This window comes from Palaemon carinicauda, chromosome 7, assembly GCF_036898095.1.
Source record: "Palaemon carinicauda isolate YSFRI2023 chromosome 7, ASM3689809v2, whole genome shotgun sequence".
In the NCBI taxonomy this organism is placed as follows: Eukaryota; Metazoa; Arthropoda; class Malacostraca; order Decapoda; family Palaemonidae; genus Palaemon; species Palaemon carinicauda.
Window position 1 is genome coordinate 144,003,486 of NC_090731.1, and position 16,152 is coordinate 144,019,637.

Sequence of the window (16,152 nt, forward strand, 5' to 3'; positions counted from 1 at the left end):
GTAAGGTACGTTATTTCATATACAATACTGTACTGTATAATAGTTACTGTAAATCGTTAGGTCGCGAGAATACTTATCGCGAAACCCCAAATGGATGACTTTTTATTTAATAGGTTATACTGTACTGTTCTCTGTATCGCGAAGATAGAACCCGTAAATATCGAGGGCTGACTGTATATGCTCATATATCCTTAGGCTTAAAATTTTGTCTCCAAAATATGAATTCATCTTGTCCAAGTACATGTACTATGAAAGTTCCATTTTTGCCATATTGCAATAGGCTTCGCTACCAAAGAGCTGGTCATTTTGGTTACTCTAGTTGTATTTGTTAAACATTGGTTGAAAACTGTCTGGTAAAAGTAAACCCAAATACTTTCCTCCATCCCCCTTACAATTGAATGTTACAATATAATGAAACCTTATGTTGTTGGTGTTCCAGTTACAAACAAGAGATCTAATAACAACCGTGATATTGAGAGTAAGGTGTGGCCTTTAGTGAGGTATACTCATGAAAAGCTAAGCCTCATCTTTATTCTTAAAGTGAACATCTTTCTTGCCGAATAGGGCTCCCTATTGAGTAGTGCTGCATAAGTAAAATAATAGGTTTATAATTTTTCGAAACGAAAGGGATATTCAGTTTTGCATATTAGTATTGCGAGAATTAATTTGAAAGTGATAACAGTTTTTTTATAAGTACACTATGTTAATACTGTAGGTATGTAGGTATATGGCCACTCCTAAATTTTACTAACCTTGTTTTATTTTCAGATATCCATCATATATGAACAACGATTTAATCGGTCTTATTGCACCTCTTATTCCTACGCCAAGGTTACATTTCCTTATGACTGGCTTCACACCACTCAGCACAGATCATGAGGTATGACAGAATTTGTCTTGCTTTTAAAAGAATTATAAGTAGTGTATTAGAAGTAAAAACAATTGTATGGTAATAGTCTAGCACACTGCTGTTGTGGAGAGTTTGTCTTGGATATGTACTATCATAAATCTATCATTAATTCACAGGTCATATCCATGTTCTTTCTTTTGCTTTACATTCATATAGAAAGAAATGACCTTTTTAAAAGTATTTTGTATTTTTCCAAACTAAACAAACGTGAGTCCTAGAAGTTAAACTTCCCCCCTCAAACATCTTGCAAGTTTCAGGCTAAGGTGAAAGTGAGAGCAGGGCTGACTCTGGGCTGGCAGGTCTTGCTTCTTTAAATGTTTAACATGTTATGGCATGACCAAAATAATGCTATCATTAAAGGACTTGAATTTTATATTTAGGAAAAGTATAAATTGCTATAAAATTTTTATTTTTTTTTGTTAGCTTCCATTTATTTTATTGTAGTTTTATGAATATTGAAGATATTTTACAGCGCTATTGATAATAATTACTGTATCATTATCCTGTCAAAAATCGTCATGGTCACAAAGTTATTGACTTGCACAGACAGCTTCACAGCCAAAGTAAATATTGATTGTATGAAACAAGGATTCAGTCTTTTAAGACCTTTTTCCAAGCTTTCTTCTCTCCTTGATAATTCTGCCAGCAAGTACTTTGTTCCTTAATTGGGGATCATCGAATGTAGCCATCAGCTACGGAGGATGGCCATAAGTAAGAGGGCCACATAAGATTCCAAGAGGTTTGTTATTAAAGAAACTGGAAACATATGTAAAGCATAGAATTTGGAAAAGCTAATAATGTGGGGAGTTACTGTATTCAAAATATTCTCTGTTAACTGTAACAATTAATAATGCATAATGAGACTAAGTCAGATTCATATCCTTGCCTTTTTATTGTAGCTTTTTTTCATCAATTATTTCGGAACAGTGCCTTCATGATTTCAGGTAACGCTGTTTAAAAAATACATTATTTCAAACTATATCAGTGTTAGTTAGTGCGTCTTGATCCTTTAAATATTCCTGATTGTCCTTTGCTGATATTTAGAATTATCATTGTTTTACTTTCCTGCAATAATTGTTTCTTATAATACTGTATTGCAAATGAATACTGTATTTCTGCATTATACTTTTGGAGGTAATTTGGAAATGAGTGTCTTTTAGAAAAATGTGATGCTTCCTTGATAGCAGTTAAGCCAGAGAGATTACAGGCCAGAAAGAGTGGAAAGTATTTAATCAATCTTCACTTTCTAAAAGGAAAAATTTCTGTAAAAATTTCTATAATGACGTTCATACTTCCTATGCAGTGAGGAATTTAAAAGTTTAAACTTCTTTCATAGGTTGCATCTGTCAGAAAAACAACAGTCTTGGATGTGATGAGACGTCTCTTGCAGCCCAAGAATATGATGGTGTCAACTCCTGTTGATAGAAATGCTCAGCATTGTTACATCTCTATTCTCAATATTATTCAGGTATGGTTGATATTCAGGCTATCTTTTTATAGTTACGGTATTTGTATTTTACTATACATGTTTTAAATATAGCTTTGATTTAAAACCTATTCAATATTTTAAAAAATTCCAGATCATATTGTTTCTTAGATTTATATTTGCAAAGATTTAATAATATCAAATTATACAACCATGAGCTTCATTGTAAATGGCAACAATACAGTAAAAATCAGAAATGACAGAAAAGATACTTGTATATTGATTGTGTTCAATTACTCTCTTTTGGGAAGCCAAAATAACTATAAAATTTAATTGCAGGATTCCAAATAAAAACAAATATGAGAATACAATATAGAAGTATGGAAAAGTGTTGATGGAAATGGAAAATTGGGATGGGTAATGAAGTGATTTTTCAAACTTGCAAATAAAGTAACTAATATAAATATTCGTTTATTAATGGGTCATGAAGAAAGAAGTAATTGAGTGAAATTTATGTACAAAAGTATGGCATTTAGAGGTAGCTTGCAGGCTTGAAACTTGTATCAACTTTATGGCTCTTCGAGAGATACTGTTTCAAAGATCTCTGATATTCAGGAGCATAGCATTGTGACACCTCTATAGAATATAGATGTATTAATGCATAGAAACAAAGGTGCTAAGCAATAATTATAGATATTTGTATTCTCTTGATATAAAGCCAAGTAAAAGAATAAGATACTTTTTTCGAATGAAGAAGCTAGGTAGTTTCCTTAGGAAGGTGAGACTAAGAATTTAAGAAGACATTTAGAGTAGAAACGAGATGGAACTTAATGTAATATTGTATGTTTTCATAGTTTGCATTCTTGCCTTTTGTTTATGCTAGGGTATATTGTAATCTTATAAATCACAGAGAGCTAAATCAGAAGATTAATACTATATGCATTTTTAGGTGAAGTTCAATTGTAAGGTTCAACTTGAAAAACTACCACAATAAGTTGCCAAAACTGATAATGAAGTATTATCTCAACTTATTTTAAGGTAGAAAGTGATAAAACATTGTTTTTGTTTGTTACAGGGAAAAGTCTAATTACCTAGTATATAACCATCAATTTTATTTTTATGTGGAGAGAGTGAGTATTTATAATTTAGAAAAAAAATAGTCATATAATCTTGCATCAGTAAATGTCTCTTAGAAAAGGGATACAAAACTTTTTGAAAGCAGAACAATTTGATGATTGTATGCTTTTTTTAAGAACAATTAATGTATGTGTTAATTGCATTATAAAAAGTTTAATTCACCAAAAATATGTTTTTAGGATATATATAGTAGGGTATAAATGGTTTTGCCTGTTTCATTGGCTAGCAGTAATAATACAAGATAATTGCTGTGCTTTTTTGTTGGGAAAAGCTACTTTTGATAATAGTAATAGTTAAATAGTTAAAATGATAATAATATTCGAGTTTAATTCCATGATATATTTATCAAACAAAAATCAATACATAAAATCACAAAGGAAAACTTTTACTTTCATAGTCATTTTGTCTTAAAATCAAGTACAGTAAAACCTCCTTATACAATTGATTGAGATCTTATTGAAATTTGTTCATGGTGCCAATTATTTATGCAAATCATGGGGCATGAAGTTTAACCTTAACAAAACTTAAAGTCTGATCGTAAGTAGGTCGAGAGGACAGTGGCTCCTCAACATCTAGATCTCTGTATTGAAAGTTTAGGTGTGACTCTTGATTACAAATTTATTTTTGAGAAAAACATTTGGCCAATTTCTTCTAATTGCTTGAAAAATTGGTTCATTGAGAAAGTAATTCAAGTTTTTTGGTGATCAATCTATCCTGAAGAAATATTTTCTTTCATTCTACTTGTTTTGAGTAGTTTCTTTTCTGTCTGATCTTCAGCTGCTAACTCTCATCTTAATTTGTTGACAAAAACGCAGTCTATTAAAATTCTTATTCCTGGTCTTGCTGTTAATCTCTGTCCCCATCTTTCATTTAGTTCTTATGCTTGATGCATAAGATTTTTCATAGTTCTGACCATCCTTTGCTTTCAGATCTTGCCAGACTGCACCATCCTGTACATTTTACTAGGTATGCAGTTAATTTTAAAGATTATACCTTCCCCATCTTAAGACTCGGTACTACACAGTATTCCAAAAGTTTTATTCCAGCTATGACCAGGTTGTGGAATGATCTTCCTAATCGGGCAGTTGAATCAGAGGAACTTCAAAATTTCAAAATTGCTGTGAATGTTTTTATGTTGAATATTCTGTCATTCGTGTTTTTTTACCGTTTATAAATGAAAGATCTCTTTTAATTAAAGGTGTTACTGATCTTAAAATATTTTATATTTTTTATTCATTGCTTCTCATACGTAGTTTGTTTATTTCTTTATTTCCTTTTCTCACTGGGCTATTTTCCCAGTTAGAGCCCTTGGGCTTGTAGCATCCTGCTTTTCCAACTAGAGTTGTATAATATTAATAATATTATATTACTACTTAGAATAAATGAGAGAGAAATGAGAGAGAGAGAGAGAGAGAGAGAGAGAGAGAGAGAGAGAGAGAGAGAGAGAGAGAGAGAGAGAGAGAGAGAGAGAGAGATTGATTGATTGATTGATTTATACTGGAGTTTTGTATTTTATGTTTAAGATACAAATCCATTTTTAAGTGACTATTTACAAATGAAAAAATATATAGTTTATATCATTTATTTTGCACACACACAGAGAGAGAGAGAGAGAGAGAGAGAGAGAGAGAGAGAGAGAGAGAGAGAGAGAGAGAGAGAGAGAGAGAGAGAGATTGATTAATTGATTGATTGATTTATACTGGAGTATTGTATTTTATGTTTAAGATACAAATCCATTTTTAAGTGACTATTTACAAATGAAAAAATACATAGTTTATATCGTTTATTTTGCACAGAGAGAGAGAGAGAGAGAGAGAGAGAGAGAGAGAGAGAGAGAGAGAGAGAGAGAGAGAGAGAGAGAGAGAGATTGATTAATTGATTGATTGATTTATACTGGAGTATTGTATTTTATGTTTAAGATACAAATCCATTTTTAAGTGACTATTTACAAATGAAAAAATACATAGTTTATATCGTTTATTTTGCACAGAGAGAGAGAGAGAGAGAGAGAGAGAGAGAGAGAGAGAGAGAGAGAGAGAGAGAGAGAGAGAGAGAGAGGAGAGAGAGAGAGAGAGAGAGAGAGTGTGTGTGTGTGTGTGTGTGTGTGTGTGTGTGTACATACATTTACACTTGTACTGTAAAATATATTTTATATTCTAATACTACTGTATTACAATTTTGAAGCAAATTTTTACAAAGAAAACACCTATATAGTTTATATCGCCTGAGAAGGCTATACTCTAGTTTAAAGAATATTTTTTTGCTTAACTCTTGTTTGAAATATAACTTTTAACAATTACAGGGTGAGGTGGATCCAACCCAGGTGCACAAATCACTGCAGCGCATAAGGGAACGAAAATTAGCTCAGTTCATCCCTTGGGGCCCAGCTTCAATCCAGGTTGCCCTTTCAAAGAAGTCTCCATACATTCAGTCTGCACACAGAGTGTCAGGACTTATGCTTGCCAATCATACAAATATATCAGCTGTAAGTTTTTTTAGTTGTTTTTTTTTATATTGCAGCAGTAATGATTCAATGTATTTTTATGCAGTCATGATTATTTTTTGTTTTGTTTCATTTGTTTGGGAATGAGCCTTATATTATCCTTACAAAGCTACATTTGTTCCTACACAAAAACAAACTCCTTGTTCTATAATAGGAGAGTGATTTCAGCATAGCTGGAACTCATAAGTTAAAATTTATGGCAAGGTGTTAGTAGTTTGTGGGGAAACCATGCCCCCTCGCCAGCATACCGAGTAGCCACTTTGATTTTAGCCACATAGCAGTAGTGTACTCTCTGTGGTAAACAAAGCCTGGCTGCTTTCTAATAAACTTTCCTTTTCTCATTTCAGGTTGACTAATTGTGCTTGTAATGGACAATGCATGTGAAGGCATATGGGGCTGCCCTGGTAAACCTGGCTGCAACTGCGGTTGGTTCATGAATCAGCTGGGCTTGGATTCCCATTCTTTCTGCCCTCTCAAGTCATTCCCCTGTGACAAGTGTGGGTCGTGGCTGTCCTTGCGGTGGACTGAGTATGGTAGGAGGAGGAGGAAGGCTAAGAGGGATGCTTCAGCTTCGGGGTCTTTCCAAAATGGAAGACGTCTTCTGCCTCTCTTCTTGCCCTCTGGTGCTCGAACTGCTGCGTCTTCTTTGACTTCCTCTAGAGCTGAGTCCTCTGAAGGAAAACCGAAGGAAGGTGATTCCAATCTGCCTTCATGGTAAGTTTCAGGTGAGGCGGTTTCATCATCATCTTTCAGAGAAGCTGATATTACCCGCCTTCATCCTTGAAGTGAGCCCACTGCTCTAGTAGCTGATGACAACATTTCTAGGGACCAAGACCTAAGGACCTTGTGGCCTGCCTTAGGCATCAATGTTATTCCGTCTGTAGGGAAGCTGCTGAAGGTCTTAGCAGATGTTGGGACACCTAGGACTTGTGTTGCTATACTTCTCGGTCTGCAGAGGGAGCCTATCGACTCATTTCGGCCTGGTGAAAGAGAAGATCGTTGAACCTTCCCTTCTGTGGCGTTGTCACCGTGAGCTGAGAAATCCCCAATAACAACTTCTGGTAGGGAGAAACAACCTTGCTCACAATCTCCTCCCAACCTCGTCCTTTACTACTGAGGCTTCAGATGCTGCCCAACCTCCGAAAATGAAAAAGGCTATCCACACTAAGCCCTACTAGACTTCCAACCCTTCGCGCAAGCATAATGAGTAGTGCAGCATTTCTCACCATCCATTGGGAAGGGAAATAGTCCGAGGAGTTGGTATGTCTGCTCCTGCTGTCGATATGCATCATCCTCTTCCTTTTCCTGACAGCAAGACGCTCAGGCCTACTCAACGTACAGGATGAGATAGACTTTGAACAAGACCTATGACAGGAGAGACTTCAAGAGTCGGAGAGATCTAAACACACGTAAATCTCTATGAGCAAGATCATATCTAAGTGCACGATCAACTGGGGAAGGTACTCATTGTACACAAACGTCTTCATGCACCCGATTTCGATAGAGGATAGCTCTCCACGCATATGATCATCTCCTCACACATACGATTCCATTTGTGTGCTCACTCACCTATACGCAGACACCAGGATTTCACGCATTGAGTCTATATGCACAAGGTTTTAAATATTAAACTTAGCCGGTGAATATATAATAGCCGACGTCTCGGACGGCTCGACAGAAACCAAAAACTCGCGAGCGATCGCCATGAAGGTTGCGGGTGTGACCACCAGCGCCGACTATCGGCCAGATATCGCATATACTTGTCAACATCTCCAGTTCTTCTCTGTCGGTCTTATCGACAAGTTGATTCCGCTCGCTGATGACCTTGAGTTTTCGTCCTTTTTGGTGAAGTACTTTATTTGGTTGTTTTTGAGCTTTCGCTGTGACGGGTGTTTTTTCTTCAATTAAAACTCTTGAAACCCTTTTTTGGCTAGTGTTTATTGTTGATGACTTTGGATTTGTTTTGGATTTTCTCTGATTGTTCAATATGGCTGACCCTTCTCCTATCCCTGGACCTAAATTTCGCAAGTGTAATGCGAGGGATTGTAACAAACGTCTTCCCAAGGCCTCTATCTACCCACATACCGTTTGTTCTAATTGCCGGGGTAAATCCTGCCAATTAGGAGATCGGTGTGATGAGTGCGTGGTCTTGTTGGAATTCGACTGGCTTGAATATGATAAATATACTCGTAAGCTGGAGAGAGATAGGGTGAGGAGAAGCTCCTCTAGGTCATTGGAATTTTCCTCCTCCCATGCCCCTGAACCTAATCCTTCCCCTGTAGTAGTTGTTCCTGAACCCCCTACTAGCACTCATGAACCGTCCATGCGGGATATGTTTCTTGCGATTCAAGCTTTAGGCGAAAAAGTTGAGTCCTTAGCATCGGACCGTAACCAACTCATGTCAGATGTGAAGTTATTGAAGTGTCAGAGTGGTAAATCAGAAAATCGTAGTGATAAAGTGATAAGTGCGCAAAGTGTATTTAGTGTTGCGACCGAGGGTTCGTCTGTTCATGCTTGTCGCTCCCCTAGTCCGAGACCTCTTTCAGGCTCCCCTGCACCAGGGAGAAGTAATGTCGTAGGACTTAAGGGGACGAGAGGCTTTAACCAACGTACAGACGTTCCCTCTTTGGTATCGGACGTTTCTCGTCAAGATCGCCCTTACCATAAGACGGGTGAGACTGTGTTCTCCTCGTCATCCGAAGACTTTTCGCAAAAGAAACCTTGGCGCAAGGTTTCTAGACCCTTGAAGCGAAAGTCAGTCCCTTCAGGACAGGTCCAGCGTCCTGGCTGTAGCCATTGGGACAGCTCTGACCCTTTGCAGTCGTCGGAAGACTGTTCGCCTATTAAACGCAAGCGTAACACGGGGTCCGAGGGTCGCGTTAAAAGCAATGTTTTGCCAACACAGACGTTACCGTCGTCTCGGCCCGTTCCGACTCCCGTTGATCCGAAATGGGTTGTCCTGCGGGACATGCAGACTAAGCTTGCCTCCCTTATGGAGGAGTATGACGTTGAGCAGGTTCGCGATGATCCTTTGCTTTCGAGTCGCCGTTACGCTGAACGAGACTCTGGCCGTCAGCCGCCCAAACGAGTATTTACTCGTCCGTTTGACGTTAGTGCTGACGTTTCTTGTACTTTGAAACGTGATGTCAGTAGTTTTTCACGTCAGTCACTTGACATGGATCCTCCCTCACTGCAGTCTCGTGTTGACGTTCAGCCGCTGCCGCAGTCTCGTGTTGACGTTCAGCCGCTGCCGCAGTCTTGTGTTGACGTTCAGCCGCTGCCGCAGTCTTGTGTTGACGTTCAGCCGCTGCCGCAGTCTTGTGTTGACGTTCAGCCGCTGCCGCAGTCTCGTGTTGATGTTCAGCCGCTGCCGTAGTCTCGTGTTGACGTTCAGCCGCTGCCGCCGCAGCCCCGACCGGACGTTCGCCGACCGGCTCCGTTGTCTCGACGTGACGTTGAGCGTCAATCACCGCAGTCGGAGGTTGTTTTGCCTTCTCAGTCTATGCAGTCAAGGCAGTTCCGACGTGACGTCGAGCGTCAATCAACTTCAGTTGTTGTTGGTGGTCAGTCACAAGGATTTCAGTCCTTTCAGCAGCGGCGTGACGTCTCTTCCTCTACTGCTACTGCTGCTCCTTTGCTTGTGGACATTGCCTGTCAAGCGTTGCCGCCGCGGCAGGTCTCTCCTTTTCATGAGACTCGGCAATTGTCGGACGAGGTTCCTTCAGATGAGGAAGTTGCTGATCCCCCTCCTATTGATATTCCTTTGGGGACTTTGTCAGACGGAGAGGAGCCTAAAGCTGCTCAGCCCTCTATGGACTTTAAAAAAATCATGCTGATTTTTAAGGATCTTTTTCCTGACCATTTTGTAACTGCTGCTCCTCGTTCGCCTCCGTCAGAGTTTACGCTAGGCCTAGCTACTTCGAAGCCTTCGTTTACTAAGCTAGTGCTCTCTCGCTCTTCTAAGAGAGCTTTACGTTTGCTAGGCGACTGGTTGATCACCAGGAGGAGTTTGGGGAAGACAGCCTTTGCTTTCCCTCCTTTTAAACTGGCTTCTAGAGCGAGCGTCTGGTATGACACGGGAGAAGTTCTCGGCTTGGGAGTTCCTGCCTCTGCCCAGGGAGACTTCTCAAGCCTCGTAGACTCTCCCCGTCGCCTGGCCATGAGACGCTCTAAAGTTTACTGGTCCTCCTCGGACCTTGACCATCTCCTCAAAGGGGTTTACAGGGCCTTCGAAGTTTTTAACTTCTTAGATTGGTCGCTAGGAGCCTTAAGCAGGAAGATCTCTTCGGCCAACCGTGATGTTTCCGTGCTTATTATGTCCTGCATGGACAAAGCCATCCGTGATGGCTCTAACGAGCTCGCCGCTACATTTACGGCAGGAGTCCTGAAGAAGAGGGAGACTCTTTGCTCGTTCCTTTCGGCAGGAGTAACTCCCTGCCAAAGGTCGGAGCTTCTCTTTGCCCCGTTGTCATCTGCCTTGTTTCCTCAGCAGTTGATCAAGGATATTGCGGCTTCTCTGGTGCAGAAGGATACCCATGACCTGATGGCTACGTCGGCGCGCAAGGCTGCTCCTTCATCGTCTTATGTCGTAAGACCCAAGATCGATACCCCAGCGACGAGGTTTATCCCGCCCTTTCGTGGCAGAGCCCCCAGTAGGGGAGGCGCTCGTGCCGACAGTAAAAGAGGCAAGAGGAGAGGATCCAAGTCCTCCCGTGGCAGAGTCTGACTGCTCACGTCCTCAGACAGCGGTAGGAGCCAGATTGAAGAGCTTCTGGCAGGCCTGGGAGAAGAGGGGTGCAGACCGAGAGTCTGTGTTGTTGCTCAAGGAGGGGTACAAAATACCTTTTGTACGCAGACCTCCTCTAGTAACAGTTCCTTTAGACCTCTCTCCCAGGTATTGAGAGGAGTCAAGGAGACAAGCTCTACATCAGCAGGTGTCTCAGTTGCTAGAGAAGGGAGCGGTGGTGAAAGTCTCGGACCTTCAATCACCGGGATTTTACAACCGTCTCTTCCTAGTCCCAAAGCTTACAGGAGGTTGGAGGCTAGTGCTGGACGTCAGTGCGCTCAACGTTTTTGTTGTAAAAACAAAATTTACGATGGAGACCACGAAGTCCGTCCTAGCAGCGGTCAGAGAGGGAGACTGGATGGTCTCTCTCGACCTGCAGGATGCGTACTTCCACATTCCTATACACCCGGATTCTCAACCGTATCTAAGGTTTGTATACAAGAATGTGGTGTACCAGTTCCGAGCACTGTGCTTCGGCCTCAGCCCTGCTCCTCTTGTGTTTACGAGGCTCATGAGGAATGTGGCAAAATTTCTTCATTTATCGGGAATTCGAGCCTCCCTGTACCTGGACGACTGGCTACTCAGAGCGTCGTCCCGTCATCGCTGTCTGCAGGACCTTCAATGGACGTTGGATCTTGCAAAGGAGTTGGGACTGTTAGTGAACTTAGAAAAGTCTCAACTGAATCCCTCCCAGACGATTCTCTATTTGGGGATGGAGATTCGCAGTCTAGCTTTTCGGGCTTTTCCATCTGCCACCAGGATAGATCAAGCCTTGCTCAAAGTCCGCCTCATGCTGAGGAAAGACCATTGCTCTGTGAGAAGTTGGATGAGCCTCCTAGGGATGCTGTCATCCCTGGAACAATTTATCTCTCTAGGGAGACTTCACCTTCGCCCTCTCCAGTTCCATCTAGACTCCCTTTGGAACAAGGGCAAGACTTTGGAAGCTGTTTCAATCCCGATCTCCGAGCCAGTAAAGACGTGCCTGAACTGGTGGGACAGCAACATAAGTCTTCGAGAGGGTCTGTCCCTGGCGGTCAAGAACCCAAACCACGTGTTATTCTCAGACGCGTCGGATTTGGGTTGGGGAGCGACTCTGGACGGTCTGGAATGTTCGGGTCTTTGGACGTCGGATCAGAGGAGCCTGCACATCAACTGCAAGGAGCTGTTGGCTGTTCACTTGGCCTTGACGAGTTTCGAGAGTCTTCTACGAAACAAAGTGGTAGAAGTGAATTCGGACAACACCACAGCCTTGGCGTACATCTCCAAGCAAGGAGGCACTCACTCCCACACACTGTTCGTCATCGCAAGGGACCTCCTCATCTGGTCAAAAGATCGAGGCATCTCACTGTTGACAAGATTCATCCAGGGGTAATTGAACGTATTGGCGGACTGTCTCAGTCGGAGAGGTCAGGTGATCCCCACAGAATGGACCCTCCACAAGGACGTGTGCAAGAGTCTTTGGATGACTTGGGGTCAACCCACCATAGACCTCTTTGCGACCTCGTTGACCATAAGGCTCCCGACCTATTGCTCTCCAGTCCCAGATCCAGAGGCGGCCCACATAGATGCTTTTCTGCTGGACTGGTATCACCTGGACGCGTACGCATTCCCGCCGTTCAAGATCATCAACAGGGTGCTGCAGAAGTTCGCCGCTCACGAAGGGACAAGGTTGACGTTGGTTGCTCCCCTCTGGCCCGCGAGAGAGTGGTTCACAGAGGTACTTCAATGGCTGGTAGACGTTCCAAGGAGTCTGCCTTTAAGGATGGATCTCTTATGGCAGCCCCTCGTAAGGAGTCTTCATCAAAGCCTCCCCGTGCTTCGTCTGACTGCCTTCAGACTATCGAAAGACTCCCAAGAGCTCGAGGATTTTCGAAGGAGGCAGCCAGAGCGATCGCGAGGGCTAGGAGAACATCTACCATCAAGGTCTACCAGTCGAAGTGGGAGGTCTTTAGAGATTGGTGCAAGTCATCATCCATTTCCTCTTCCAGTACCTCTGTAGCCCAAATTGCAGACTTTCTCCTGCATCTGAGAAATGTTCGCTCCCTCTCTGCTCCCACTATTAAGGGCTACAGGAGCATGTTGGCTTCTGTGTTCAGACATAGAGGCTTGGATCTGTCCAATAATAAAGATCTCCAAGATCTCCTTATTCCTTCGAGACCTCTAAGGAGCGTCGTATGTCAACTCCTGGTTGGAACTTAGACGTGGTCCTAAGGTTCCTAATGTCCGACAGGTTTGAACCATTGCATTCAGCCTCCCTGAAGGATCTCACCCTCAAGACGCCTTTTTTGGTGTGCTTGGCTTCGGCTAAAAGGGTCAGTGAGATCCATGCCTTTAGTAAAAACATCGGCTTCTCTACAGATAAAGCCACATGTTCGCTTCAGCTTGGTTTCTTGGCCAAAAATGAACTGCCTTCTCGTCCTTGGCCTAAATCTTTTGATATACCTTACCTATCAGAGATCGTAGGCAACGAGGTTGAAAGAGTACTGTGCCCAGTTAGAGCTCTTAAGTTTTATTTAGCTCGTACCAGATCTTTACGAGGTGGGTCTGAGGCCTTATGGTGCTCCGTTAAGAAGCCCTCATTGCCTATGTCTAAAAATGCTTTATCGTATTTTATTAGATTTTTAATCCGAGAGGCACATTCTCACTTAAGTGAAAAAGATCGTTGTTTACTTAAGGTCAAGACGCACGAAGTAAGAGCGATAGCAACTTCCGTGGCTTTTAAGCAAAACAGATCTCTGCGAAGTATTATGGACGCGACCTTTTGGAGGAGCAAGTCGGTGTTCGCTTCATTTTACTTAAAAGACGTCCAGACTCTTTATGAGGACTGCTACACACTGGGTCCATTCGTTGCAGCGAGTGCAGTAGTGGGTTAGGGTTCTACCACTACATTCCCTTAATCCTAATATCCTTTTAATCTTCTCTTGAAATGTTTTTAATCTTGTCTTGGGTTGTACGAAAGACTGAGAAGTCTTTCGCATCCTTTTTGATTTGGCGGGTGGTCAAATGTCGTTTCTTGAGAGCGCCCAGATTAAGGGTTTTGATGAGGTCCTGTTGTATGGGTGGTCGCCCTGGATATAACAGCTCCTGGGAGTCTTTCAGCATCCTGAGAGGATGGCTGGGCTTCGTGAGGAAAGCGGACTAATAAGGCAGAGTAATCGTCAGAGTCAGCTTCCTTACCAGGTACCTATATTTAATCGGGTTTTGTTATGATATAATTGTCAAAAACTCATGAACATATATGCCTTTATTGTATTAATACTGGTCTCTACCCACCACCATGGGTGTGAATCAGCTATTATATATTCACCGGCTAAGTTTAATATTTAAAAATGATATTTTGATTATAAAATAAATTTTTGAATATACTTACCCGGTGAATATATAAATTAAAGGCCCTCCCTTCCTCCCCGATAGAGACCCAGCGGAATGAGAAGAACTGGAGATGTTGACAAGTATATGCTGTATCTGGCCGATAGTCGGCGCTGGTGGTCACACCCGCAACCTTCATGGCGATCGCTCGCGAGTTTTTGGTTTCTGTCGAGCCGTCGGAGACGTCAGCTATTATATATTCACCGGGTAAGTATATTCAAAAATTTATTTTATAATCAAAATATCATTTTTCATGCGCAAAATTTTTATGCACAAAATCTCCACATGCAGAACTTCTACAAGCAGTGTTTCCACGTTCAGGTTATTCACGAGTGAGATTTCCACGTGCTAGGGATCCACATGTACACTCCCCCCATGTTAGATTCCCACGGGCTAGGGATCCACGTGTGCACTCCCCCCTGTGATAGATTTGCATGTGCTTTGCCACCATGCGCAAATGGCTCCACACACAAGGTACCCACACGTAGAGCATTCACATGCCACCTCACCTGTAGATAGGTCTCCACGTGCGGGTTACTTTCTGTGAGGTCACGATCTCATTCACCTAGTTTTAGGTCCTCCAATGTCTTTATAAGTTCACACATCACGTGCTAGGTCATGCGCTAGGTCTTCATTCATGCGATTGTTGCTTGTGGGAACAGTAAGGACTCCATGTAGTCACACTTAATGCAACAGGACTCCGTCCCAGGAGAGATGGGGACCCAACCCCTTCAGACTGGACATTCAGGTAATCCTCGAGTGATTGAGAGGTTTGAGCTTCCAGACGACGTTCTCCCTCCTCCTTCCATCTCTTGAGGTTTTTAGCTTGTAGTTAAGGGCATCCAAACAATCAAGTTAGAAGATTCCCTTTGTCTCTGTATTCTACCCCTGCGAGTGAGGACAGGCCTTCCCGTTTGTATGAATGTTCATGGAGGAGATTATTTCTCCCGTTCATGTAGAGGCTTTATCGGACCATCATAGAGAATCCTTGTCTTCGGTTGACAGACTGTTGATGGCCACATTTGTCCACAGGTCTCCCTGCATTCCCCCATGAGTCCTACAATGGTACAGGCCTTGGCCTTGTCACCCAAGATGCATGCAAGGACAAAGGGCACCACCTGGGTAGTAGAGAATTCAAACCCGCTTCCTGTCATCCCTGCTTCTTCGTTGTTCCAACCAGATTTGGTCTTGGGTCCTGAAAGGATACAGTTCGTCCTGCAGACTACTTTCACGGTGTAAACTGCAAGGACCATGTGAACTGCCATCTGGAGAAATGACTATGGTTTTGTGGATCTGGAAGATGAATATTTTTAGATTCCAATCTGCAGCACCACAAGTAATCACTTGTCTGTTCACTGGTTTCCTCATGGGCACACACCATGGTAATAAGACTTCTAAGGTACCTTGATGATTATCCTACTTGGGCATGGATATAGACTCCACCAAACCCAGAGTGTATCCCTCTTCGGACAGGATCTTGAGGTTAATACAGGTCGTAGTTCCCTTTCTGGAAAGGGATTTCCTTCCAGCTCACTCATGGCAGAAGCTCCTGGGCCATATATCCTCCCTAGAAAACTAGTCACCTTCGGGAGAATGCATCTTTGCTCTTTACAATGACTACTAAAAAGCCCGTGGTTGCAGGTATCAGATCCCCATCAGCTCTTTTGAAGATCCCTTGAGATGTGAAGACATTTCTCTTGTGGTGGCTCAAGAAGCTGTTAGCCGGATCTCCCCCTACAGGTTCCAACTCAGAGTTTCTTGTTTCAAATGCTTCTTGCCAAGGGTGGGGAGCCCATCTAAGGAAGGAACAGATATCAGGCATATGGTCACAGGAAGACCAGACCTTCCACATAAATTACCTAGAGTTGAAGGCAGTGTACTTAGCGTTACTACACTTTTCAGAGACAATCAGAGGTCATTCGGTAGTGTTGATGAGCGTCAACACAACAGTAGTGACTTACATCATCAGGCAGGGGCATTGGACCCAAGTAAGTACCGTCACCTTTTAGCACGGTTAATTC

The 16,152-nt window shown here is 42.3% G+C and overlaps 1 protein-coding gene across 1 annotated transcript in view; it reads left to right on the forward strand.

Moving 5' to 3' along the window:
- Positions 1-16,152, forward strand: part of LOC137644054 (tubulin gamma-1 chain) — a 71,474-nt gene that overhangs the window by 39,339 nt on the left and 15,983 nt on the right. The window contains exons 5-7 of the mRNA XM_068376962.1: positions 769-880; positions 2,247-2,378; positions 5,776-5,958. Of these exons, the coding sequence (XP_068233063.1) occupies positions 769-880; positions 2,247-2,378; positions 5,776-5,958 (427 nt within the window). The remainder of the gene's footprint in view (positions 1-768; positions 881-2,246; positions 2,379-5,775; positions 5,959-16,152) is intronic.